Source organism: Pollicipes pollicipes, unplaced genomic scaffold (assembly GCF_011947565.3).
Source record: "Pollicipes pollicipes isolate AB1234 unplaced genomic scaffold, Ppol_2.1 Scaffold_3447;HRSCAF=4054_pilon_pilon_pilon, whole genome shotgun sequence".
In the NCBI taxonomy this organism is placed as follows: domain Eukaryota; kingdom Metazoa; phylum Arthropoda; class Thecostraca; order Pollicipedomorpha; family Pollicipedidae; genus Pollicipes; species Pollicipes pollicipes.
In genome coordinates this window covers 8,680,595-8,708,115 of record NW_023596297.1, presented here as the reverse complement: position 1 = coordinate 8,708,115, position 27,521 = coordinate 8,680,595, and the positions used below count along the sequence as shown (strand labels likewise).

The window sequence follows — 27,521 nt, the reverse complement described above, 5'->3', positions numbered from 1 at the left end:
GGAACCGGGCGTTCTCCTTCATCGGGTAGCTTTACCACCGAGGGAAAAAATGAAGTAAAATAAGTGCGATGGACGAAAGAAAAAGGTAAATTTGTAGCAAGCATTGCCATAAATAGTCAAGAAATGTATTATTTCCCCTTAGCAATAGCGTGGTCTTGCAGAGGAGTGCCTCGGGTGAGGTGAGCCCAGCTGGTCGCCGGGTGGGAGTTACAACACGTTTCACTGTTATCAAGATGTACGGGGAGGTAAATTAACGTGTTCAAATCGTTCATAAATGTCTGCATGTACTGGTGCCAACATTGTATGTTTTTTATACTGGGCAATGGGCATACTGCCATCAGAAAGTGCAGGGCTTACACCAGGAACATCGAAATTGATGTGATTGTAAGATAGAACACTTAGGGATTTTGACCACATCCTAGTGTGCAAAAGATTCATCCTCCGCACCAAACATGCACTGGATAAGTGATGGCTGGACAAATTTCAGGCTAGGCCAAATCGTGCTAAATTTTCCAATGTTTTTTGCTTGGTTTGCTTGTTATCCATGTTGGAGATGACCCAAGCAGTGTCGTCACTTCTTGAAACAATGATCCTACATGTGTTGCCAGGATGTGGCTGCTACCCACCACACATGTTTCTGGCAACCAGTTACATGTATTTTTTCAGTCTGACCCACATTGAATGCACTATGTGTGGGCCTTTGTTCCATTTTATTAAAAAAAAACTATTGTGTGTAGACATGGCAAAACAGGCAACTGACATCATTCAGGGTTTTATAGTTTTTATGAACAAAGGTCACATAATTTAGGTATGTTTTCACTGCACTATAGAAGGCTTAGTGAACATATCACCAGTCTGTAATGTTTTGCAGTATTATTCACCAGGTTATTCAAGATAAATTTGATTTAACAGGAACAGTAGTGCAAAAAATAATCATTCCATGTAGCATTCTTGTGAACCCAAGCAGGACTAGATTATGACACTTGTTTTGGCTTTCAATTCGGCAGTGCCTCACCTGGCATGCCTGATCCTACTGAAGTTGTCAACATTATATAACCCAGTTCTCAGCAGTAAAGAAGGCAGACATTGTTCCCATCTTGTATGATGGGATCAAGCTATTCTGTGCAGTGGATGTCTTTGTCTTCCAGTAAAGGGCTATGGCATGACAGCATTTCAACAAGTTGACCCCCTATGACTGCCTGCTGGCTGACCTTTCCTTGTCAGCCTGGCCAGATATGCCCACTGTTAACCTATGTTACTGTGTGACAAGTCTGACCTTTTCACAGAGACTAGAGTCAATTTTCCCTGCATCACAATGTTCCATTTTTAATCCACTGGTATGATGTTAAACACAAATGCATATATTTGTTCTGAAATGCCATTGCAAACATTCATAAGCTGACTGTGGCACAGGAAGGACAAAAGCAGAAGCAGGTTAAAGCATACTAACAGAGGATAACCTATTTTGGGCTGTATCTGGGCGGCCTGTGACTGCCTTGTTCCTGTGCATCATGTTGTCATATGTTGCCCCATGTTCCCTGTGATGTTTTTTTGGATGGTAGACACCTGTGTTGTTGTCCCAGTGTTCAAATGCCTGTGAATGTCAGTGCCTTCTCAAAATTGTCCCAAGTGTATAGAATAACACCATATGTGTGGGTCATCTCACATGTAACCTTGCAGAGAGTCTGTTTCCTTTCTTCGAGGGTTGCCTCAGTCCCACTAATAATACTTTCCTGGATCCTCAGATCACACAGCTTGTATAAGAGCCCGTATCACACTGCAGAAGCAGACGCCCTTCCAAAATACAGGTAAGCAATGTACCTGGGCCCTCTGTGGCAGTCCTTAGTCAGACTACTAATGTATGTCAACTGGCTAGCATTATTTTGCTGTGAAGGGAGTTGATTTTTAAGTGGTTTGGTATCTGTCGTGGCTATTAACATTGCAGAACATGGTTTGTGCTGTAGCAGAGTAAACCTCAGCTGTGCAAGCTTTATGGCAACTTATTCACGTTGCTGCCGCCACTGCCTTGGTTTCTCTGCTTTTCGGCTTTGACAGCCAGAAAGACAGCGTTAAAGACAGTTAAGTTGGCGCGCGCGGGGCGTGTTCGTACCGCACGGCCTTGTTCGTGAACCGCCTGCCGCCATTTGCTGCGGCTCCTCGGAGCCATGCTGTGATCATGTCTGGGTTTTAGCAGCGTGACAAAGGATACTGCCTGCTTGTGTGTGCTCCGTTTACGTTATTGGTGTTTTTATCAGTGTCACATCTTCATTTGTATCGTGCAACACTCAACCCATTTACTGGAATCAAATGTTAAGCCGTAGGTATCAAGGATTCATAAGGAATGCATATAACGTTAATCATGGTGGTAACAGCCACAGTCAGGAGTTCTGATCCGGCAAGCTGCGATCACACGGTGTGATTTGAAATCTCGTTGGCAAATGCTTGCAGAATCGACAAAAAAGTATTGTGGAAGGTTTGCGGGTAGTCGCTCATGCCATTCCCAAAGTGTGCTCGGCAAAGTAGTGCATTGGGCAACGCAATTAAACCAAACCCTTGCGCATAAGCGTCCCAGGTATGGCTTAACGAAAACATTTGCGTTACGAACAAATAAAGCGTTGATTTCGGCTGATTCGCGCGAGCATTTCACAAAAAAGAAACGTAACAAAAGGAGCGACAGATGGCACTGCAATTTTGGACAAAACCTATGGGAGCGGACACAGAGGAAAAACAGTGTTGAAATGCTACCGCCGAAGGCTAAACACCCATTGACTGCGTTATGCGTTCTGCTTATGTACCTGCTCAATTCGGCCAATTTCGAGCGGTGCGCGTGTTTGATCCTTGCTGCGCGTTCGTTTGATTTCCCGCTCCGAGGTGATTCAATATATTATTGCCATTTGCATATAATGATTCTGACTCAAAGACGTAGCCGATGACTTAGCTGTCATTTATTCAAGCGTTACCCCCAAGCAGTTTACCATTAAGCCAGTGATCATTTTGGCTTGCCACCATCTTCCCATGTCGTCATTCATTCAGACATGATCCCTAAGCAGTTTACCATTTAGCCGTTCGCCAATTTGGCGTGTCGACTATGTTATATGTCGTCATTTTGTAGTTCGTCAATGTTGTAGTTCCATGTCAAGCTCGTGATATTTCATCATTTTACAGTTTGCCATTCAGCTCTCCGCTATTTTGGCATGTCGCCATTTTATAGTGCGCCATAAAGCCGATTCGACTTGGTGACACGTCGACTTGTGGCTTGTCGCCAGTATGAAAGTCGTCATATTGCACTCGACAAAACGGTATTCGGCGAGCTGCGAGTCGAATTTGAGTCACCCAGACCGGCAGGCAGGCTGAACCCACGCGACTATGGCGGTGCTGGTTCCAAGGTTTTGATAAATATGGTGTAATACGTTGCGAGGTTGGCGATGGGCGGGTGGATGCTAGTTTTACACTGCATAGAGGATCAGTCGTCTTTTTTGGAAATCACAACGGAGGTGCCGGCTGGTGTGCTACAAGCCCACACAAGCCAGACATGGGGTAATATTTGGATTCTGGATTCACCGTTGGGCGTCCATAAACGGTTTAGGCACTTGAAATGCCACGGAGCGTGCCGCCGCGCGCCTGGTATTTGCACTGTCCGCCCGGTCTCCAGAGACACTGCCGCGCCCGGCCTGATCCCTGCGGCCGTCGAGGGCCGATCTTTCCACGACCCGACGGCGTGTTGCCCCCTCCAGTCGCGCCGTCACAGACAGAGGGCTGGCGGTCATCGGCGAACCGCCCTGCAGCCGTGCTCTGGATTGTGGCCGTGATGGTGGGGGTGGTCCCCCCCCCCCCCCTCCCTCCTGGTTGTTTTGCTGGCTGCTCCGAAATGACAGCTGAAGTTTCCCGTCTTTTTACACATCGCACAGCAGGCACGCACAAGAGGCAATGTTTTCGCGACACGCAAGGTGGATCCAAAGATACCGTCGGCATTGCTGGCCCCACACCACCAAACAGATCTATCTTCAGCGCTGTGCGTTTTCTTGGGATTCCAGCCCTTCGGATATGTGCTGCTGGCAGGAGCACGCTTCCGCGGGGCCTTCGCCATCCGTGTTTTAACTCCGCGGAACTCAGGGATTGGTGGGGATTTGCGTCAACAACATGTTACCCTCCGAAGCGTGTTGGGCGCTGCTGGACCATTTGCAGTCGACGCACCCCAAAACTACAAATCAACAACGGCTGGAATTAACGGTCTTAAAAAAGCGGTGGTGCACGGACGCATTGGATACAAAATTTAGTATTCTGAATGATCGGGTACTGGACATTTAATGCATGGCAAACTTTCACTATTTGCCGGCTAATGAATGCAATGTCCCGTGCCAGAAACCAGAAGTTTTGCCTTCCGAATCGAGGTCAGTCGCAGTTTTAGAACTTGCAAAAGGAAAGCCTCGGGTCCTGGAAATTTAAAACATGGGCATCTATCCATGGTTCAGCCAATCAGTGTAATGTCCCCTGCCAGATACACATATTTTACTTTTACCTACGCTCTGCGCCATGTCGAGGCGTATTTCTTACGTGGCCTTTGTTCAGATATTCACTGTTCACTGTTCACAAGTTCAGATGTTCACTGGCGTTCGGCGCCTTTTCATGGCAATATATGCTGACGAGTCTCAGGGGGGGGGGGGGGGGGGGGGATATTCATTACCGTCTACCGCTTACCACAATCTACCGTTTTTGTCTTCAACTGCAGCCAACATCACACGCTACGCGAGATATTGTCGAATTCATGCATTGCGCCCGGCAGAGCATGACGATCTGCACACTGCTACGCACGCGTGGCAGTACGATCACATGCGCTTTGTGTAGCCGAATGGTTGCGGTCTAGTGTGGCTACGACCCCCGGCTGCCAAATGTGTGGCTGCGACCCCCGGCTGCCAAATGCCCAGTGGCACGCCTGTACATGCGTCGGTCGGAGGACCTCTGGCAGATGCACGCAATTGCGCAGCTAATACATCAGCACCCACCAAAGAACGTTGACAGCACAACCGCTCCACGGCATACGTTTCCTACTTGTCGTAATGTTCACGTGTTGAAGGCCGGTGTTTTACAGAGCCGCAAACTGCATGCTATTCATGACCGATCCGCCCGTCCTGTGATCCGATCTCGTCACCGGTCCGCCTGTCCTGTGATCCGATTTCGTGACCTACCCGCCCATCCCGTGATCCGATCTCGTGACCGGTCCGCCCGTCCTGTGATCCGAGCTCGTGACCGGTCCGCCTGTCCCGTGATCCGATCTCGTGACCGATCCGCCTGTCCTGTGATCCGATCTCGTGACCGGTCCGCCCGTCCCGTGATCCGATCTCGTGACCGGTCCGCCTGTTCTGTGATTCGATCTCGAGACCCACCCGCCTGTTCTGTGATTCGATTTCGTGGCCGACCCGCGTGTTCTGTGACCTGACCTCGTGGCCCGCCCGCCTGTCCTGTGACGCATGATGAAGGAGGTCGGTCAAAACGAAGGGAGCTAGGGAGGGGCGTGGTTGAAAGTCCCCTGTCGTGTACAGTCGTACCACTGAAAGACTCCGTGCGGCCCAGTTTTCACCCCTGGTGACAGTCTGCCGGCCGTTCCCGTCGCACATGTGCCGCTGGTTGGCTGAGCAGAACGGGGTGCCGGCGGCGCGGGCCGCGGACGGCGGACGGGGCGGAGACACGGTGTGGGCGCCGACCGGTGACTCGCCTGAGTCACTGCGGCCGGTGACTCAGCCGCCGCGCTACCCCAGCGGCGGTCACGGCCGTCGCTCTGTCACGCCCTGTCACGCTGCACCCCGTGGAGCCTGGCACGTGGCGCCTCAGGTGGGCAGAAGCGCACCACACCTGGCACTGACGGTGGTGCTGGGTCACACCGGCTGGCGTCATACACTCGCCACTTCGCACACGTGCCAGGCGACCACGCCGATTTGCCTGAAGCACCTGGAATCACAAGGTGCTTGGTTCCCACGGGTGTTTTATTAGAAGGTGGGAGTGGGCTATGGACCGTGAAGACGTTTTGGATGTGGGAAGATATGGTGGGACTCTTTGTCGTGGTATGCGTTTTGGGTCTGGATAAGGCTACTTGTCTGGGTTGCGCTACAATCAAGCCTTTTTCCTTTTTGCAGTGGTAAGTGGTCGAGCCATCCTGTGAGCATTTCACTCGTGTCATAATGTTCTTCCGAATAATCGGCATTCTTTCACACGCACCTGTGGAACCCGTTTGTGGTGCTGCGATCAGGTGATGTCATTGTTGTGGGGTGGCCTTGGGCCGGCCGCTGTCCCGTGTGGCGGCTACCTCGTCGGTGACCCTGCCGCCGGCCCTTCAGATCGCGTCCAGGTAATCCTGGCGTCCTCAGTCGGTACGGGTTCTTACCGAACGCAAGGGTTAAATAGTGGCTCGGGTTGGAAAATGTGAAGCGTTGGTACCTCTACACTGGTAAAAACGGCTAAGGTTGAAAGGGCAGCGTCGCGTTATTGTGTAATATTGTTTACATCCAATTGAGTATTTTGTGCCTCCATCTGTTTTCCTTTCTGTCATTTATCATTTGTGTCCTTTACAGGCAAGGCAGCTTGTGGCTTGTCCATGTCCCCTATCTAGCGTTTGTGTCTGGGTATCCTTTTCCAGTCGCGTGTCGCTGGTCCGTTGCCCTCTTTCTCCATCTCCGCGTCTGGAGAGCGATAGGCAGCTGGGCAAAGGCTACGGCCGTCCGTGGTCCGCGCAGAGGAAAAAAAACAGCGTCGATTGCCGACTGTTTTGCGACACCGGCAACAGGCGATTGTCCGTGGTACGCGAGGAGGGGAGGGGGTGGGGGACAGCGCCGATTGTGGACTGTTTTGCGACACCGGCAACAGGCGATGGTCCGTGGTACGCGCGGAGGGGAGGGGAGGGAGAGGTGGGGGTGGGGAACAGCGCCGATTGTGGACTGTTTTGCGAGACAGGCGACGGGCGATGATCGCAGTGCTCGCAGCGCTCTCAGCGCTCCGCGACTCGCCGCCCACGCCGGCTGCAGATAACACCACTAACTGCACCGCCACCGCCTGACCTCCAGCGTGGGTGGCGCTGGCGAGGCCGGTGCTCCCTGTCGGGCCCCGGCGGCCGGACTTGCGTCGGGGGGTGCTGGTCACGCGACGGGGTGCAAAGACCCCAACGGAGGACTTAGGCTAAAGGGGTTCGAACAAATGAACGAGCTCGGAAACAAGGAGGGAGGCTGAGGGGTGTCGGCCAACACGCGCCCAGCAACGGGGGCGTAGTTTTGTAAAGTGAGTTGGGGAGCTGGACCGTATAAATTATTAATGCTATCCCTAAATTGTCGCTAACAGACGGGTTTCGTCCCGTATTTTGCCCACTTTCCCTCAAAATGGGCGGGGGGAGGGGGGAAGGCGACAACTGAACAAACGATATCCCAGGCCGGGATTTAGACGTAGAGCAGGGAGCAGAGCCGTACGCGGCTGGACGGTACAGCTGTTGTATCTGTTACCACAGCGCGGCTCCCCGTCCGCTGCCCTGGCGGTGCTGTGTGCGGAGAGTGGGCTGCGATGGCGGCGGCTGGGAGCGGTTACTGCCGGTGGGACCGACGCCGCCGTCCGGCGCGGCCTGGCCACCGGAAGCTATCGACTTCCGCTCGGCTTCGGTTGGGGGTGACCTCAGCCATGGCCAGAGTCCGGCCGCAGCTGGGGGTGACCTGAGGCATGGCGGGAGTCCGGCCGCGGCTGGGAGTGACCTGAGGCATGGCGAGAGTCCGGCCGCGGCTGGGGGTGACCTGAGGCATGGCCAGAGTTCGGCCGCGGCTGGGGGTGACCTGAGGCATGGCGAGAGTCCGGCCGCGGCTGGGGGTGACCTGAGGCATGGCCAGAGTCCGGCCGCGGCTGGGGGTGACCTGAGGCATGACCAGAGTCCGGCCGCGGCTGGGAGTGACCTGAGGCATGGCCAGAGTCCGGCCGCGGCTGGGGGTGACCTGAGGCATGACCAGAGTCCGGCCGCGGCTGGGAGTGACCTGAGGCATGGCGAGAGTCCGGCCGCGGCTGGGGGTGACCTGAGGCATGGCGAGAGTCCGGCCGCGGCTGGGGGTGACCTGAGGCATGGCCAGAGTCCGGCCGCGGCTGGGGGTGACCTGAGGCATGGCGAGAGTCCGGCCGCGGCTGGGAGTGACCTGGGGCATGGCCAGAGTCCGGCCGCGGCTGGGGGTGACCTGAGGCATGGCGAGAGTCCGGCCGCGGCTGGGGGTGACCTGAGGCATGGCGAGAGTCCGGCCGCGGCTGGGAGTGACCTGAGGCATGGCGAGAGTCCGGCCGCGGCTGGGGGTGACCTGAGGCATGGCCAGAGTTCGGCCGCGGCTGGGGGTGACCTGAGGCATGGCGAGAGTCCGGCCGCGGCTGGGGGTGACCTAAGGCATGGCGAGAGTCCGGCCGCGGCTGGGGGTGACCTGAGGCATGGCCAGAGTCCGGCCGCGGCTGGGGGTGACCTGAGGCATGGCCAGAGTCCGGCCGCGGCTGGGGGTGACCTGAGGCATGGCCAGAGTCCGGCCGCGGCTGGGGGTGACCTGAGGCATGGCCAGAGTCCGGCCGCGGCTGGGGGTGACCTGAGGCATGGCCAGAGTCCGGCCGCAGCTGGGGGTGACCTGGGGCATGGCCAGAGTCCGGCCGCGGCTGGGGGTGACCTGAGGCATGGCCAGAGTCCGGCCACGGCTGGGGGTGACCTGAGGCATGGCCAGAGTCCGGCCGCAGCTGGGGGTGACCTGGGGCATGGCCAGAGTCCGGCCGCGGCTGGGGGTGACCTGAGGCATGGCCAGAGTCCGGCCGCGGCTGGGGGTGACCTGAGGCATGACCAGAGTCCGGCCGCGGCTGGGAGTGACCTGAGGCATGGCCAGAGTCCGGCCGCGGCTGGGGGTGACCTGAGGCATGACCAGAGTCCGGCCGCAGCTGGGAGTGACCTGAGGCATGGCGAGAGTCCGGCCGCGGCTGGGGGTGACCTGAGGCATGGCCAGAGTCCGGCCGCGGCTGGGGGTGACCTGAGGCATGGCCAGAGTCCGGCCGCGGCTGGGGGCGGCAGGGGCTCGGGGCGGCAGGGGCCGGGGCGGCAGGGTCCGGGGTGGCGGGGCGTGAGGCGGCAGGAGCCGGGGCGCAGGGGCTGGGAGCGGCAGGGCCTGGGGTGGCAGGGATGCCCCCAGACGGCCGTTCGGCGACCCGGCTGGTGGCCGGGCTGCCGGCGCACTCAGCCGCGGCAAATGTTGGCTCTGTCGGTGAACCAGGCCCCAACTACGGCCATCTCAGAATGATGCTCCGAGCTCCGTCAGGGACGGATCGAGCTCACAGTTCGGCCCCAGTCGCTGGGACAGAGGCTTTGCGGCTGCGTGCAGGGTCAGGCCGCTGTGGAAACAGCACATACGGCCGCTAACGCGGGAGTGTGGAGGCGAAGGTATCGAACATTACGTGCTCTTCATCCACGGCCACCTCGATTTGCGACGATATTTTTTTATTGCTTTTTTTCCGTCGCCGAGCGTACCTCATCGCAACATTGAGTTCATATTTCCATGCAATTAGCCCTGACGCTTGTTGGCTGCCATTGGTGGCGAATGCAATGAGTGTCGACCACAGAGATCTCTATTTGCCTTACAACTCCCGTTTTCTTTATCTACCACCCCTTCCAACATTACACCCATTCACCGTCGGCGGACGGCTTTCCGCCGGCTGCAGAAAAATCACATGGAGTCACGCGTCACGTGACGGGCGGCCGAGTCGTGTGCCGGCCGCCCTTGGCGCGGTGGCGCGGCGGCGCGGCGCGGGCGTGGGCCGTCGTTTGCGGCTCGTCAGTCGGTGCTCTGTGGCGGCAGGAGCGGTGACCGGCGGCCGGGCGGCGCGGCGCCATGATCGGCACGCTGCTGCTGGCGCTGCTCTGCGTGCTGCTGGGCGTCGTGCTGACGCTGGCCGTGCAGTACTACGTGCTGGAGAACTACTTCGAGAGTCTACCGATCGTGGGACCGACCGACAAGCCGACGGTGACCCAGCCCAAACTGCCCGAGGTGAGGGCCGAGGCGGGCCACCGGGACGTCGCTCCCCGCCGCCAGACGCCGTCCGCGGGCTGCGACCCGGCTGGCTTCGCGTCACGAGGCTATCGAGGCCATCGTGTTCTGCGCTCAACAATGCCAACCCTTATCCTCAGCACTTGCGTGTCCCGTACCTATTCACCGTCTCCTTGCCGTACCTATCACCGGGACATGCCCATCCCGTTCTCGTTTCAAGACGCCATTGGTGGGTGATCAGTCACGTGTGCTGGGATGTGCTCAGAGTGCAGTAACATACAATACGATAGGCAGGCGAATTTAGCATCATAAGTGCCATGGACTCCGACGTCACAGTTGTTGGGCGGCGGTGACAACACGTGGACGGGTGCGTTGACAGGAGCTGGCCGATGAGGTGCGGAAGGAGACGTACCAGCGGAAGGAAACATGTCTGGCCATCAATCTGCTGGTGCAGATGCTGTTCGGTGATCTCGTGCACACGCCGCGCCTGCGTCAGTGGGTCCTCAACAAGATCCACCTCGAGTTCCAGGAGCTGATGGCTCGCACAAGCGTCGGCAAGCTCTTCCACAACATCAGGGTCAGCCCGAGAGTCTGGATGTGGCGAGGCTGTAGAATTTGACGTGTGAGCCGCGCCGCGTATTGCCGTCGAGTTCGTTGGTTGGATTTAGGGAGCAGATCAAGGTGCCGCTAGTTCAGTCGTTTACACTCAGGCTCTGCCCTTATCCGTGGCCTACGTATGCTGGTGTGCGGTCCGAAATCACCCCCAGGGGGAGATGGCTGCTCAACATTCGCCCCACGTCAGTACGTGGCGAGACCAGTCGTGTTTGGTCTGATTCGCTGACCCCGTGTATCTCGCCGCTGTGACTGGATTCACAAATGTAATACTTAACCGAGCCGTGCCAGTTCCCCGGCTGCATTGCCCCGTAATCTGATCGTCACACACGCCCTCAGATCAACGAGCTGGACCTGGGTGGTCAGATGCCCGTGTTCAAGAGCGTCACCACCCAGTACGTGTCGCTCCATCCCGTCACCCAGACCATCGAGCAGCTGGACCTCAAGCTGGACGTCGAGTACAACGGCGGTCTGAAGATCAGCATCCTGGCCGACATCGTGCTGAACAGGAAGGGCTTCGTCTTCCTCAAAAGTGAGCGGAGCCGGCAGGCGGTGCGGGTGTGCTGAATCCTTAGCACAAACATATGCAATGTCGTGCAGTTACCAGTTAACTCCGTAAGATGTTTAGGAATGCTAGCTGCTTTTTCACTTGTGCGACTTCATCTGCTTGGCGTTGAAGGATATGCTGGTTTTCGTTAACACCCCTCGGCAATTTGGCGAATTATTGCCATCGAATATGCCGAAAGTATTACCGCAGCAAAACGCCAGAACACTGGGTATCTATTCTGCTTGGATGTCAACGTATCTGATACCCCGGTGTGCATCCCGTGCAGTCCGGCCTGAGGGGGCCGTCCTGTGCCTGAGGAGGCCGTCCCGTGCCTGAGGAGGCCGTCCCGTGCCTGAGGAGGCCGTCCCGTGCGTGGGGAGGCCGTCCCGTGCCTGAGGAGGCCGTCCCGTGCCTGAGGAGGCCGTCCCGTGCGTGGGGAGGCCGTCCCGGACCTGAGGAGGCCGTCCCGTGCCTGAGGAGGCCGTCCCGGACCTGAGGAGGCCGTCCCGTGCGTGGGGAGGCCGTCCCGGACCTGAGGAGGCCGTCCCGTGCCTGAGGTGGCCGTCCCGGACCTGAGGAGGCCGTCCCGTGCGTGGGGAGGCCGTCCCGGACCTGAGGAAGCCGTCCCGGACCTGAGGAGGCCGTCCCGTGCGTGGGGAGGCCGTCCCGTGCGTGGGGAGGCCGTCCCGGACCTGAGGTGGCCGTCCCGGACCTGAGGAGGCCGTCCCGTGCGTGGGGAGGCCGTCCCGGACCTGAGGAGGCCGTCCCGTGCGTGGGGAGGCCGTCCCGGACCTGAGGAGGCCGTCCCGTGCCTGAGGAGGCCGTCCCGTGCGTGGGGAGGCCGTCCCGTGCGTGGGGAGGCCGTCCGTGCGTGGGGAGGCCGTCCCGGACCTGAGGAGGCCGTCCCGTGCGTGGGGAGGCCGTCCCGGACCTGAGGAGGCCGTCCCGTGCCTGAGGAGGCCGTCCCGCGCCTGAGGAGGCCGTCCCGTGCGTGGGGAGGCCGTCCCGGACCTGAGGAGGCCGTCTCGGACCTGAGGAGGCCGTCCCTCGCCTGAGGAGGCCGTCCCGTGTGTGGGGAGGCCGTCCTGGACCTGAGGAGGCCGTCCCGTGCGTGGGGAGGCCGTCCCGGACCTGAGGAGGCCGTCCCGGACCTGAGGAGGCTGTCCCGCGCCTGAGGAGGCCGTCCCGTGCGTGGGGAGGCCGTCCCGTGCGTGGGGAGGCTGTCCCGTGCCTGAGGTGGCCGTCCCGGACCTGAGGAGGCCGTCCCGTGCCTGAGGAGGCCGTCCCGCGCCTGAGGAGGCCGTCCCGTGCGTGGGGAGGCCGTCCCGGACCTGAGGAGGCCGTCCCGTGTCTGAGGAGGCCGTCCCGTGCGTGGAGAGGCCGTCCCGTGCCTGAGGAGGCCGTCCCGTGCCTGAGGAGGCCGTCCCGTGCGTGGGGAGGCCGTCCCGGACCTGAGGAGGCCGTCCCGGACCTGAGGAGGCCGTCCCGTGCCTGAGGAGGCCGTCCCGTGCCTGAGGAGGCCGTCCCGTGCGTGGGGAGGCCGTCCCTGACCTGAGGAGGCCGTCTCGTGCCTGAGGCCAAACATGTCTGTCGCCCCCCCCCCCCTCCATCCCACTCCAGCTTGGTGAGGCTTCCGTTGCTCCTGTACCGTCGAAAGCATCCTGCGCTGCTGCAAGATCTTTACGCACTCGTCAATAGCCATGACATCAACATGTGCGCAAACGCACTGTCAAAGACCAGGTCTGAGATGGTGAAGTGTTAAGCGCATCACGACAGTGGGGAGCAGGCATAGTTCTTGTAGGGCGTTTGCACCACGCTCGTGGAGTATTTTCCAGCCGTTATGCCGAGATGATTCGTCATTTTGATGCACGCAGTCTCGGCTCGGCTTTACCTAGTGTTTCTATTACCTTGTGGTCCAGCAGCTGACGCTGATGGCGCAGCCACATTTTTAGAAACCGCGGAGGAATGCAAAAATATGGTTTCAGCAGACGCGACCACTAATGCGTTGCGTATTACTGTGTATAATTTTACATATGTTGTGTGATGATGTTACTAAGACCAATGAAATGTTACTTGGTCATAAAGTAGCGTTCTTAACAGTTTTTCCGATGATGGGAAGCCATTGATTCGGAGAAGAGAATCATTCCCTTTGAAGCAAATCAATATCAGATGTGGCGCGTTTTCAGTGAAACACGCCTTAAGAAAAACATGTTCTGCAACGGCCATCTAATGTATATATGTAAGAAGTCTGAGCCTGCAAGCAAATGGGACAAACAGGCCTCATGGTCCTTCAGAGGGCGCAGAGGGCCTGGATTTGGTTCAGAAGCGCCCGCTCGTGGTCGACCGCTTCAGCGTCCCTGGGCCTGCTTCACTTTGACGTATCTTGGCAACTTGCTCAGCTCGCTCCATTCTCTTCAATCCTGAGGACTTGGCTTCCTTTTGCTGCTTCTTTTCCTTGAACATCAACCTTTTCTTCTTTATTCGTTTGAATTCTATCCCTTTTGACTACGTGATATTTGATTTTTGACCTTTAAGCTCCATCGTTTTGATTTTAGTCACTTTGAATTTTGTTCTCTTCAGCCTAAGGTGTTCTTACTTCCGTGCATTTGACGTTATTCTCGTTTAGTTTTGCCCATTTAACTCTCATCCCTTTTTCCTTTTTGCCTATTTGAATTTTATGCCTTTTTAGTTTTGATGTCTTTGGCGTTTTGCATTGAACTGTTTTTTTGTGTTCTTTTGCCACTTGACGTGGTTCTTTGGCCTACTGTTGTTTGGGCCTTATCCAGTTGAGCTTTCTCCACTTGCCGTTTTGTCTTCTGGCTTCTCGGCATTTGCCGTGTGGTTCGGATGGCGTGCCTGAGCCGTGCCGTCCCGTGGCTGACGCCGCCTCCGCCGGCAGTCGAGCGGCTGTCGGGCCAGGTGCTGCTGCGCTTCACCCGGCGGCCGTTCTCGCACTGGGCGTACAGCTTCATCGGTGACCCCACCATCGAGGTGGAGGCAGAGTCGCAGTTCCAGGGCCGGCCGCAGCCGCGCATCACTGCCGTCATCGTGCGCCAGGTCAGTGGCCCGGGCTAGGCTAGGTCGGCTTAGGCCAAGCCGGGTCAGTCGTGGAGCCTGATGAGGTCCCTTGCCCCAGCTGAGCAGTGGTCAGGTTGAGACAGTTCGTTACCTAGTGTCAGGTCAGTCCGTAAGTCAGGCAGTCGCGGGCTCAGTTCAGGACACGGGGCTCGGTCTTCAGGACACGGGGCACGAGGCTGGAAACAAAGGGGAGGGATTTTTTGTCGTTCTCCCCCGTGTTTCAGTCCCAAGGCGGTGCGTATTTTCTATGCACGTCGCAACCACATTTCTTTCTTTGTTGCCATCACCACTCCCCATTAGTTTCCGGCTAATGTCCAGTTGTCTCTCCGCTGCCAGTGCTCTGTAACTCCGTCTTCAGAACCATCCCCGCCGTCTTTGTTACTTGTGTTCGATACACGCGCCCAACCGAAAGCAGCCACCTGTTGCGCCAGAGCCCGCCGGTCGGTGCTGCACTATGACCTGGCCGCTCAAGCAGGCGGCAGCTGTGGTGCCTGCAGGCCGGGTGGGCCTCAGCTGTCGTGATTCGGGTCTCCTGTCCCCACTGTGTGCCGTCTCCGAATGGCGGCTGCTGCCCGCCTGGCTCACCCTGTCGCTCTGGCCTTCTCCTGTCGCCCGCTGTGTGCCGTCCCCGAGCGGCCGCTCCCGCCCACCCGGCTCACCCTGTCGCTCTGGCCGCAGATTAAGCGCACGCTGCGCAAGCGCCACACGCTGCCCAACTACAAGCTGCGCTACAAGCCGTTCTTCATGTCGCGGCTGCAGCAGCTGGTGCCGGACGCGACGCTGGCCGAGCTGACCTCGTCCGCCCAGCTGGAGGTCACCGTGAAGCGACTGTCGCGGCTGCGCTCCAGCGGCCAGCTGACGCACGTCTACTGCCGGCTGGCCGTCGGTACGGCTGCCAGCGGCTCGACGCTCCCCCCCCCCCCCCCTCCCCCGCCCGTCGTCCTTCGCTGTGCTGGCGTGCCGGGCGCCACGTTCCCTCCCGTGTATTGTCCCCATGTCGCGTGTCACGCTGTCGGGACTGAGCTCGACGCTGTGTGGGTGTGGCCGGCTCGAGGGGAGGCGGTGGGGGTGGAGGGGGCGGGGGGGGGGGGGGTGAGCCGGCCTGCCGGGGACGGTGTGGCGTGACCGGGCCGGCGGCGGTGCGCCAGGTGCCGACCCGCTCCTGCTGGACACGTCCCACGTCAGCTGGCACCAGGTGTGGTGGGCTGGGGGGCGGCCTGCCGGGGACGGTGTGGCGTGACCGGGCCGGCCGCGGTGCGCCAGGTGCCGACCCGCTGCTGCTGGACACGTCCCACATCAGCTGGCACCAGGAGGAGCTGCACGTGCCGGCCCACCCGGGCCAGGCTGTCGGTCTGCTGGTGCGCGACACATTCGTCATGGAGAAGCAGCGGAACTGCATCACCATCTTCATCGTCGTGCACAACGCTCCCGCCTACAAGGCCGGTCTCAAAGGTGAGGGCGGTCTCTTGGCTTCTTCGCCGCGTTGGAGCTGCGCGTCTTTGGTTGCCATTGAAGTGCCTGTTACTGCCTTACAACGCACATTGTTGTGTGGTCTTGAAACTTGCAGAACTTTGTGCTGCTGCATGGGTTTTGTTTTAAGTTGTGTGTATTGGTTCGGGACGGTCATTGCATTCCGCGTTTGGTCGGCCAGGCCGCTCAGATTGCATTGCAGGGAAGGAATAGCACGTGGCAGCTGGGTTAGCCTCTCTGGGGAGGTGTCATCCTCTCTGCTGTAGGGTGGAATTTCTGATGTGCTTGGTTTTTCGTTTGGAGAGCATTCTGACCTACTTCGTTTCGTAGTTGATGTACATTCACGCCCGCTTTCTATCTCGGTTTGACTGCATCACGCCGGTAGTTCGCGCGGCGCGGCGGCGGCCGGTTCGCGTGTCCAGCGCTGCTGACGGCGCGCCCGTGTTTGGTGGTGGTGATCGGTGCGCGTGTGTGTGGTGGTGGGCTCTGGTGTGTCTCGGTGACGGGCGTGTGGCCGTCTGACGGCGAGCTGCCCTGCGCCCGGCCTCCAGCGGGCGACATAGTGGACTCTGTGGACGGCGAGCCGGTGCGGGACCTGCCCACCGCCAACCGCCTGCTGCGCCAGCCGGCCAGCGACATCCGCGTCCGCGTGCTGCGCATGGCCGAGAACAAGGAGGCCAAACACAGCAGCGTACGTGCCGCCCTTCTGGTGTGACGGTGCCTGTCAGACCTGTCTGTCTCTGTCAGACCTGTTCTGGGCAGCAATAGTATGGTACAGCCGCTCGTAACATTCTGATCCGTGGAGGAGGTTTCGGCGCATCCGGAGTCGCTCCGTTAGAGTATACAGCTTAGTAAACACCAAGAGCTGGACCACCTGACTCGACAGCCGTGGTCGCGGAGCGATTTTGTTGGCTGCCCTTTTCAGTGCTCTATGCCTGTTATCCCTTGGCGCAGTTTTACGGTGCTATGAAGTGTTGCGTCGGGCGTCCGCTCCTGGAGCCGGACAGTGGACGCCCGCAGCTGTGTGTGAGCCGCCGCGCTCGTGTCCCGGCCCGGCCTCGGCCGGTCGTCCGGCGACCGTGCGCCACCTCTGACCGTCTGGCGCGCGCGTCTGCCGCAGCAGAAGCGGCCGTCCGTGGGCGGGTCGCGGCCGCCGGCGCCGGCGTCCGAGCGCCGCCTGCACAGCTCAGCCAGCGAGAGCCTGCTGTTGGACGAGTCGCCGGTGCGCCGCCGCCGCGGCACCAAGAGCGTCAGCGTGGGGCTGCCCTCAGGTACGGCGGGCGGCTGGGCCGAGTGGGCGCGCCTGGGGCCGACGGCGCGCGCCGCCGGCCGCTCCGGCCGACCCCAGCTGTGCCGGCCCCAGCCGCTGCCGGCGCCAGGTAGGTGCGCCCCGCGTGGCCGGCGGCTGCACGGCGCCGGGCCCGCCGGCTAACCGGCACGTGGCCCAGACACGAGTCTGCATCACTAACCGTTCTGGGACGGGGCGACCATGTTCAGACACGAGTCTGCGTCACTAACCTTGCCGGGACGCGGTGGGTGCGTCCAGACACGAGTATGCATCTGTAACCTTACTGGGACGCGGCGACCATGTTCAGACACGAGTATGCATCTCTAACATTACTGGGATGCGGTGGCCATGTTCAGACACGAATCTGCATCACTAACTGTTCTGGGACGGGGCGACCATGTTCAGACACGAATCTGCATCACTAACTGTTCTGGGACGGGGCGACCATGTTCAGACACGAGTCTGCGTCACTAACCTTGCCGGGACGCGGTGGGTGCGTCCAGACGCGGGTATGCATCTTTAACCTTCCTGGGGCGCAGCAGCCACCTTCAGACACAAGCCCGCGCGGTGGCTGCATCCAGACACGAGTTTTCATCACTAACCTTGCCGTGACGCGGCGGTAGCGCTCAGACACGAGTCTGCATCACCTACCCTACTGGGACGCGGCGGCCATGTATGCATCTCTAACCCTAATAGGACGCGGCGGCTGCGTCCAGAAACGAATCTGCATCACTAACCTTGCCGGGACCAGGCAGGGGGATGAAACCGACTTTGGCTTCGGCTTCGCTAAGCTGCGGTTTTCCGCCTCCAAATCTGGAGGTTATTGGCCTCAGGTGCGGCTTCGGCTTTTAACCTTTTTTGAGAATTCGTTTGGATTCGGCTTCGGCTCCATGTCATTGTAAGTGGTTTGCCTCGGCTTACGCTTGATATGATTTTGAGGAGCTGGCTTTGGCTTCGCAAAAAACAAGCGATTTGTGGCTAGGGCTTCGATGTCATGCGATCTTGATCTGCTGGTTTCGACTTTGTCATAGTGATCTTTTTAGTTGCGATCGCGAGTTCAAGTCACAGAAGCTGGCCTGCTCTTTCGTTCTGCCGCCTCAATACGCCGTTAGATTGCGACGCCTGCATGGCTCAAAGCTGAAAAACAGCCGGACATCCACGGGAGCCTGACAGCGGCCGCTTAGCTGACTGTCAGGAACGTTGTGCTGGTACCAACACACAAGACGAGGCCGGTAGTAAGAATAGCTCATCCGTGATGCTAATACCTTGTGGTACTGCATAACTGTAATGATTTATGTGATCTCGTACAGTTAAAGTAGACGCGAAAATGGTCGGTTTTGCTAAACACTGCTGCTCACTAGGTTCGGCTTCGGTCTCGTGATTTTTAAATGATGGTTCCTGCTTTTGTTTCGTGTCTTCTTAGTTCGAAGGCCCAGCTTTTTGCTGTTTTCGCTTTTTTAAGTTCAAAGACGTTGACGTGGTATTCGACGTCACAGTAAAAAAAAAAAAACAACAGCGAAGCCGGGGCTAACAGGATCTTAAGCACCGCAGTTTCAAACTTCGGAGCCAGGGGATTTAGGTTCGAGTTGGATTTTGTCATGGTCGTAGATTCGGACTGGGCTCCGAAGCCAGGTAGCTGGCTTCATCCTCACGCCTCGCCGGGATGCGACGTTCGCGCCAGAGTAAAAGGCTGCATATTTGCCCACCTTACCAGGGCACGGCTGCGTTATCCAGGCAGTCGGTATCGACGGAGTGCGCATGGTCCCATTAGTCCCGGGTCCAGCCGGTGTAGCCTGTTCTGTGGATGCCCCGCAGCTAACAAGACAGAACGGGGCGATGTTTCCGTGCCTCCCTTATCGCGGACTTGCGGGCATTACGCAGTGCGCAACGCGGTATTCCTGGAAAGGACATCCAGTCTTCGTCTTGCAGTCTGTGCAAAATGGGAATAACACATCTGACGGGAGATGTCCGCGGCGCACGCTTGCTGCGGCGCGCATCTGTATTTCCTCCCTTCTTTACAACCGGGACTCCTCTTGTAGTACGCTGCGCGGCGCAGCGACGTGTTTGCGCATGCGTAACACGCCATTCAAGTGACCACGAGCTGGACTGCGTGATGTTTTAGGCGTCCGCGGTATATTCAGTGTGTCTCCCCGATCGCGTGGTCGTTTGATGGGCACGCGCCATGTGGCAGGCCTCACCACCACGCGCTGGCGACCGGCACGTGGGCGGACTTTGCTGACGCCGCTCCTTTTCAGTGGCGGATAAGGACGACAACAGTTCCGCGGTGAGCCTGCCAGCGGCCCTTCACAGCTGCCTGTTCGACCAGGAGAAGAGCACCAAGTGGGCCCGCTGGAATGAGGTCAGCAGCCTTGTCTCTAATGAACGCCGTAATGAACGCCGGCCTTGTAAGGCGTTTACGTGGGAGTTAGTGAGGGTATTGAGCGAGCCAACGTGTTCTCGAATTAGGATTTTAGCCCAAGCACGTGCAGCGGCTTCTGCTTTTCTGGGAACTTGGTGCTGTGCGCCCGTGTTGAAGTTGCGTGATTAGGTACCGAGAAGTTCGCGGAATCCGTTGCACTTGTTCGGTGCCTTCAGCTCGTGTGTGCTGAACGACTGCGACTTGCAGGGGCTTGCATCTTTGGGATGCCATAGTTCTCTTAGCGGGGGCTGTCTCCGCGCTCCATGAATGGCGAGAAGCCGACCTGTGACACCATGGTGGTTTTGTAATTCATGAAAGGTATCGACTTTAAAATGATTTATCCACCCGTTGAATCAGTGTGCGGTGCGAGCTCTTATGTACCTAACACAGGTGCGATGAATCAGGAATAAGAGTCCACATGAGCCGACCCTCGGAGGCACCAGCTGCTGCCAGCATGACGGTCCAGTCTGTCTGTCAGTGTGGATGTACCTGGTGCGGTGCCACTGGGCGTACCCCGTCGTCGTGGCGTCGCTGTCTGTCCTTGTGCTTGTGATAGTTGACCTCGACCGTCGTGTAAACGTGCAGATCGAGTGCCCTAAGGCACTTCAACTTCAAGATTAAGCAGATCAAACTGATTTCTTGTGGTTGGGTCATGATCGGCGTTGTCGCCACGGCATCTGTCTTTATCGTGTCGACTTTTCGTGCTGCTTTGGTCCGGGGACTCAGTGTGTTCGCCTATTAGTTTCTCGTCCCGGCCGCAGCCTCACGCCGCGACGTCCCTCAGTCCACGCGGGGCTGACGCCGCGCCGCTGGCCGCAGGACCCGGTGCTGAACGAGACGTTCCAGTTCTCGGTTGGGCCGCCGCACCGCTACCTGAACGTGTCGGTGATGGGCGTGCCGGAGACGGGCGCTGGCGAGCCGGCCGCCGAGCCGGGCCAGCACGTGCTGCTGGGCCGCCTGAGCCTGCCGCTGGCCCAGCTGGTGTCCCGCTGCCAGCTGACGGTCATGGGGCATCACGTGGAGACGTGCCGCTTCCTGCCGCCGACGATCGCCGCCGTCAAGGAGTGAGTGTCGTGACGGCCGCCGGACCCGTAACCCGTATCCATCTAACCACCTGAAGGCCGAGCTCCTCGGCCAGTGTTTGGCCTCCGGGATCCTCCGCCAGTGTGTGACGGCCGGGCTCTTCGGCCAGTATCTGACGGCCGGACTCCTCCGCCAGCGTCTGATGACCGGGGTCCTCCTCCAGTGTGTGACGGCCGGGCTCCTCCGCCAGTGTCTGATGACCGGGCTCCTCGTCCAGTGTCTAACGACCGGGCTCCTCGTCCAGTGTCTGACGACCGGGCTCCTCCGCCAGTGTGGACCACGAGCTGTCCGTGTTCAACGGGTTCGAGCCGACATACTGCTTCGGGGACGTGTTACTGTCGTTCGTGCTGACGGCGGGCGCGCCGGACGGCGGTGAGCCCGAGCCGGCGGCCGACGAGGATGGCTCCCGCCTGCTTGAGCGCATGGACGTGGATGACTCTGAGCCCGATGAGGAGGAGACGCCGCTCGAGATCCGCGTCGGCCACCGCTTTGCCCGCATGAAGTTTACCGCATCGACGGAGTGCGACTTCTGCCACCGCAAGGTGCGCTTCCGACGGATGAGCGAGAAACTGGGAGCTCCGTGATCACGCTTAAAGTAATGCCAGCATGCAATGGAAATTCACTTTTGAATCAAAGCTGAATTATATGAAGCCGGTGAAATACGCGTTTTGCGCGTACACTTGTCATAAATGACGGTGTTAACTTGATGTTTTGCGTCTGAGCCACGTCGTTCAGAGATGCAAAGTTGTCGCTTGCACGCGTAGAATTCAGCCGTAGCCCGCGGCTGCTATCTCAGCAGTTACCATTGGCCCATGTGCCCTGTGCTGCAGATCTGGCTCAAGGACGCGTTCCAGTGTTCGGCCTGCCTGATGACGTGTCACAAACGCTGCATCGACCGTTGCCAGAGCCAGACCACCTGTCAGGTAAGGTCGTCTGGCCCTTCCGGACTGCATGTTAGGCCCGGCTGCACTGCACTGTCCGGCCCGACCGGACTGCACTGTGTGGCCCGGCTGAACTACACCCTCTCTCCGACACCTCCTCCCCGAGAACGGCCGCTTCGCCTAGTCGTTACAAAAACGATCAGATGAATGAATGGATAATTGAACGCTTTATCATTACGAGCTGACCTGATTTTTACATGTTGAATTCAAATGTGGAAGCGAGCGTCGTCCGTTTGAGGGTTAGAGAGGTACGCTTGTGCATTTTTTGTTAAAGCCTTAGCTTTAAGCACGAATCAGTACCATGTGAAGGCATCTTTTGTATGCTGTCTGTATGCTCTTTGACCACATAGGCTATTTGCGTGACTACCAAAGTCACGAAAGCCTGTAGCACGTCGCGGCCTACTGAAGAGCTGCTCAATGTGGTCCGTAACCTGGCAGTATCGAGTGGAGCACTCAAAACAACATCGCACATGTTTATCTCATTCCGTTCTATGATGTCTTTCTGTTCCCCGCAGGGGCACCGGCCGCTAAAGCCCATGTCCGTGGTTGCTTTCGTGGTCGTTTTCTTCCGTATGCTTTTTGGGTGCACCTCCAGCTTGGTTAGGGGACGAAAGCTTCTCAAACTGGTCCGTGGCCGCCATGTAGTGCGTGTATGTGTGTGTGTGAGGGGGGGGGGGGGCGCCAGTCGTCTCTCGGCCGTCACGCGCGCCCGGCAGGCGGAGCTGAACCGCGGCTGGCGCGACTCCATCAGCGACAGCCACCTGCCGGAGATCGTCACCAGCTCGGAGGACACGGACCAGCCAGCCGACAAGAAGGTGAGGCGGCGTCGGGCACCGAGCGGCGCGCGGGGCGCGGCCGGGCGCGGTGCTCGGGGCGGACCGTAGACGGCGCGGCCGTCGGCTGCCTGTTCGCCCGCGGCCGGCGGCGGCCGCGGGAGCGCGCCCGCCGCGGCCGCCGGACCGTCGGGTGCACGCTGACGTGGCGGGCTGCTTTCAGACCGCCGGCCGAGCTCGCCGCAAGGTAAAGAAGGTGTTGAACGCGGCGCGCGCGGTCCGCCAGGTGAGAGTCAGGCGCGGCGTGGCTGGCGACGGCCGCTAACGCGTCTGTCGTGCCGTGCCGCCTGCAACCCTTCCCCGTGCTGTTGGACGCGTACAATCGGCTTCGCTTGATTTGGATAGAATTGGATTAAAGCTGACGCTGAATTTGGCTGACTCATTGTGATTGGAATCTCTTAACATAAAGTTATTCAGAATAGAAAGGAAATTAGCTCTCTACGGGAGTCGGTATTTCTTGAATTCAAATTTGGAGTTAGACGTATTTCAGCTATTATGAAGGATTTTTAATTGAAATGCAAGTTGTGGCAATCAGCCGTAGTGAGTAGCAGCCTGCTTACTACCAAAACCTCAGTAAAACAACAAGTCCACCAGTGTTTTGGCTTCCATATGGTATGGTTTGGTTTTCTTTCTGGGGCGTATCCCGGCTTTAAACGGTCCGTCGTGTGAAAACGTAGCAAATCAGGTCACACGATGGCAGCAACCACTGAAAGTGAATAAAGACAAAGTTTGGTATGGCAATTTGCAAACCAGTCTCCAGAACCATTAGCGATGAGTAAAGCTCATTATTGATATGCTAGCAATGCGCGATTGTCTATGTATATATCTTATCTTCAGAAATGCATACACAGCTGCAAAGCAGCTGTGAGAGATATTAACGCATGCCAATTTACATCATCATAGAAAGGAAGGTTACTCTTAACAAAGCCTGCCACCCGCACTAAAATACGCCCATTATTTTCAGCTGAGCTAACCTGAGCCCAGATACTCGTCCTCCCAGCAAGCCCTTTTCATGATGACCCTCCACCCTCCCTGAAACTTAAAAAGCTTAACTTTGTCAGCTTGATAGCAATTGGCTGATATTAATTGATTGATATGTGCATCTTGCATCCGTAGATGATGATAGGAACAACTTGTGTGCAGTTTTTAATATTTCAACATTTTGAACAGTGGAGGACGCCTTTTGTATTGTACTAGTCAGTTGTTTATCGCTTATGCTGCTGTGGTTTATCTTACTGTGATTTGTCGACTTGGGGAAGGAGGAGCGGAGCTACATGTTGGGGGTGGGGGTCGGGGGGGGGGGGGGGGGGCTCCTGCCCCCGTTCCCAACTATATAGGGGCCTATGCCCCGCAGACAGTGGCTATAAAATGGCAAACTACATATCCATGCTACGCAATACGGGGCCTCTCTCTCTCTCCTCCCTCTCTTTCTCTCTCGCTCTCACTCTCACTCTCACTCTCTCTGCTCTCTCTCTCTCTTCTCATCTCTCTCTCGTCTCTCTCTCTCTCTCTCTCTCCTCTCTCCTCCTGCCTCTCTCCTCTCCTCTCTCTCTCTCTCTCACCGAGGCGCCTCTGGCGACGGTTGTTTGCTGACCGCTAACGGCTTGCCACGGGCGCCGAAGGGTCAGACTGGACGCTGGTCGGTCTTGCTGACTGCTTAAGCTGTACGGGATGCCGAGGGTCGTGCTGGATGCTGGGTGCCGCGCTGAATGCGGGCGGGCCTTGTCGAATGCCAGCAGGTCTTGTCTTGCACGTCGGTGCTGCCGCAGTTGCTGTAGCTCTTGCTGTGGCCGTGAGCGCGCGCGCTGGTCGCTGGGGTCGGTGGTGCTCGTCTGTATGGGGCTAGTGCGGTGCCTGTGTGTGCTGCCTGTGCGTGGTGTCGCCGACAAGGCCTCGGCTGGACTAATGGGCGTCGGCGGCCGGACAGCGGCGGCGGCGCCTCAACAACCTGATCGCGTCGCTCTCGTCGAGTGGCCTGAAGCGGACGGGCTCGGCGCAGAACCTTGCACCGCCGGCGCCCAGCCTGCAGCGGGGCCTCTCCACCAGCTTACCTCCCTCGCCGCAGCGCTCGCCCGCCACCAGCAGGAAGGTACGCCTGGTGTCGCGGCAAGTGGGCGGGGAGGGACGACCGGTGCCGGAGAGGACGGCAGGGACGTACGGCCCCGTCACCCAGGAGGGTGGGAGGGGGGGGGGGGGGATACGACCAGCAGCGCGGGGCCCTCTCCACAAGAAGACAAGTTGGAACTGTTTGAAAACGGAAGGTCCATTCCATTTGCCAGTCAGTCGATCTTCATGAAAATAGTTAATCAATTGCTCTCAGAATATTTGCTGACGCGGAGGGGGGGGGGGGGAGGGATAGGTGGTCCGCCGTACGGCCTGTGAAGAGCGCGAGCCTTGGATGTCTTCATAGGCACTACTGGGGCGACTACGTAGACCGCTGCCAGTCGGACGCCTGGAGCCCTCAGCCGCGTGTCGACATGGCCCTGGGCCGTGCAGTTCGGCCATAACCTGTCGGCGCTCTCCCAGTCTCAACCCGTGGGACTATCCTGCAGTCCGACCATCACCTGTCGGGCCTCCCCTAGACTCGACTGGCGGGGACTAGTCATCGATATGCATGCGGTACGTTCGGGGCACTCACACGGAATGGCGGCCTAGCCAACTACGGGGTTTCGTGGAGCGTGCATGATTTGCTTGCTGTTGTCAGCCCCCACCACCCCCTGGCCGCGCGCCGGCGGTTGCCTGTTCCGAGCGCGGGCCGCCGCGCTGAGACCTTGTCCTGTGCCGCAGAACTCCCTGGCCGCCGCGCCGTTCGCCGCCGTCACCGGCGCCGCCGAGTGCGACAGTGACGAGGAGCTGGACGTGGCGCTGTCCAACATGCAGCGCTGTGCCAACAACGAAAACCTGGTGCTGGCGGCGCGCGAGCTCGGCTGCCAGCTCTACGTGGAGATGGAGCCGGCGGCGCGCCGCGATCGGCTGGAGAACATGGTGGGTCCTTCCTCTGGCCAAACTGACGCGGCCTGACCCCCGATACCGGAGAAGGGGGCAAGAGTTCTGGCGAAAATTATCTGCTGACGGAGGTCTTTTTTAAGCTGATCTGCTTGCGGCATATCTGTCGGCCACGGTGTCGACGTTCGATATCGGCAGCACAGTGAGTGGTTCGTTCGTGGCTGCAAACGTCGGCCACCCTGCGCGGCCCGCGTGAGCTGGGCCGTTGTGCCTGCTCTGGCCTCAGTTGAGCCCCGCCTGGCTACTGGGCCAGGCGGTCTGGTGGCGAGCTGCGTCACCTGAGACGTGCGGGGCGTCGCCGCCAGGTGTCGAAGCTGCAGACGGAGCTGGACGCCGAGGAGAGCCGACGTCAGGAGCTGCTGCAGGCCGACCGGCAGGCCGAGCAGCCCAGCACGCGCACCCGCTGCGCCCTTCTGCTGGCCCAGTCCGACGAAAAGACCAAGATGCTTGGCATACTCATGGTGTACTACAACGCCGGCCTGCGGGACGCCGAGCAGTCGGCGCGGAGCGGCGGCGCCGTCCAGCAGTGACTTCAGCCGGCGTCCGTCGCCGCCCGGCCCAGGCCGCGCGCGCGCCTCTCCTCAGCGCTGGACGTCGGCTCTCCCACCAGTGGCTGTTCGCCGGCCGGTGCGTAGTCTCAAATGCGAAGCCGGGCTGGTGATGTGAAGCTCCGGGTCTTCTCCGCAGCCATGATGGGACGGGCGCTGGCAGGCGGCTTGCGGCCTCCTCGCCAGGCTCTCCCGCGTGCGCTGCGGTCGTCTGTGGCCATCTGTGGCCCGCCCGGCCCCGCCGCCACGCCTCTGGTTCGCGTAGCATTTCCCATGGTGACCCGGTGTTTATCTCTCCCTGTTTGGCCGGTGCCCGGGCCGGGGTGAAGCGGCGGCACGTACCCGCCCTCCGTGGCGGCGGCAGAACCGCCAGCCTCGCCGGTTGTCGGTCGGCCGTCACGGCCCGCCATTGGCGCTTGGTAGTGCAGTCCGATTTCGTCTTGAGCTCACCGAATCTCTGCATATCTGCTTACGGGCGTGACTGTGATGCTGGTGATAGTGCCCGCGGTGTCGACAGCTGCTGGTGATAGTGCTCGCTGTGGCGACGCTGGTGTGGTGATAGTGCTCGCGACGATGGCTGCTTGCGAGCGCCGCGTCTGGGGCGGTATTTTGCTATCTACTTATGGGTTATGTATGGTCGGCTGTTTGTGAGACGCTTGACTCATTCCGTCGTGTGCACGTATGAGCGTCCTCCGGTGCTGTCCTGGCACGGATGCGTGCTCGCTGGCTGTTGCGATCTTACGGCGCATGGCCCACTCAACCAGCCAGTACTGCTCTATGTGGCTCGGTTCATGGCGGCCTTGGTCTGTTTCTTTTTACCGAGACGTGCGTCGACGTAGTGTATTGTAGCGTATTGAGAAGCTCACGTCCCAGCGTCCCAATAGTCCCGGCGTGGCAGAACAGCTGATAGCTGTGTCAGGACCTAACGTATGGGGAAGCATATGGCTCCGACATTGCAGCGGTCAGACATGGGGTGTTAAGAGTTCTACAGGTCCGTCTGGGCCGACACGCCCTTCGATTCCCCTGTAGTTTCAGTCGAATACGTCAAGTCTTAAGCTCGTGAGTGAGCGACCCTGGATGCTTTTTAGCCGTAATGTCACATACAGTCTGAGCCCAAAACATCATGCCGATTCGGATGGCGCCATATTGTGTTAGAATCACGTAAGTCGGCTGTCTGGAAACAGAGTCAAGTCGGGAGCGTACCTTGCGGTCCTTTTAGAAGCACCGTTGAGTGATGCTTTCGGATAGTTGAATAGCAGTCGAATTCTTTCTGTTACACAAACTCCAAGTCATTTTCGCCAGGGGACTTATTCATGTGGGTGCTGTCCGTCTGATGTACGTGGTAGTCTGCCGCGCTGTTGAACCTAGACAGGAATCTGTCCAACTGATCTAAGCCTGCATTTTGCTGCATCGCCATGTCAGTGTGTGCTAATTTGCCCCTGTGGTTGGAGGAGTCTTTTCGGAATATATTGTAACTGTTGTCTAATGTTCTATGCGTTTTTGCACCACCATTTGCAATCAAAACCGGATAACGTGGGCGGTGAGTGCCGCGCGTAAGGTCCCACCGTAATTGTCACGGCGACAGTAAACCTGCGGGAGTGATGTCCGGGACGTGCGAAATAGTAGAGTATACATAGCCGGTCCGGCGGCCGAGGCGGTACACGTAGGATA

General features: G+C 58.6%; 1 protein-coding gene across 4 annotated transcripts; it reads left to right on the top strand.

Annotated features, from left to right (window-relative positions):
- Positions 1–165: 165 nt before the first annotated feature.
- LOC119091364 (PDZ domain-containing protein 8) lies at positions 166–26,924 on the top strand (the record flags this gene model as incomplete). 4 transcript variants are annotated; one of them, XM_037214114.1, is given in 19 exon segments in its annotated part: positions 166–245; positions 1,746–1,808; positions 9,837–10,025; positions 10,405–10,602; positions 10,977–11,169; positions 14,084–14,241; positions 14,941–15,148; positions 15,526–15,714; positions 16,284–16,423; positions 16,856–17,003; positions 19,276–19,379; positions 20,259–20,503; positions 20,794–21,064; positions 21,353–21,445; positions 22,180–22,278; positions 22,460–22,522; positions 24,224–24,385; positions 25,084–25,281; positions 25,608–26,924. In XM_037214114.1, coding segments are annotated over 17 exon segments (2,850 nt in total). In that variant the 5' UTR covers positions 166–245; positions 1,746–1,808; positions 9,837–9,869.
- Between the last annotated feature and the right edge of the window lie 597 nt (positions 26,925–27,521).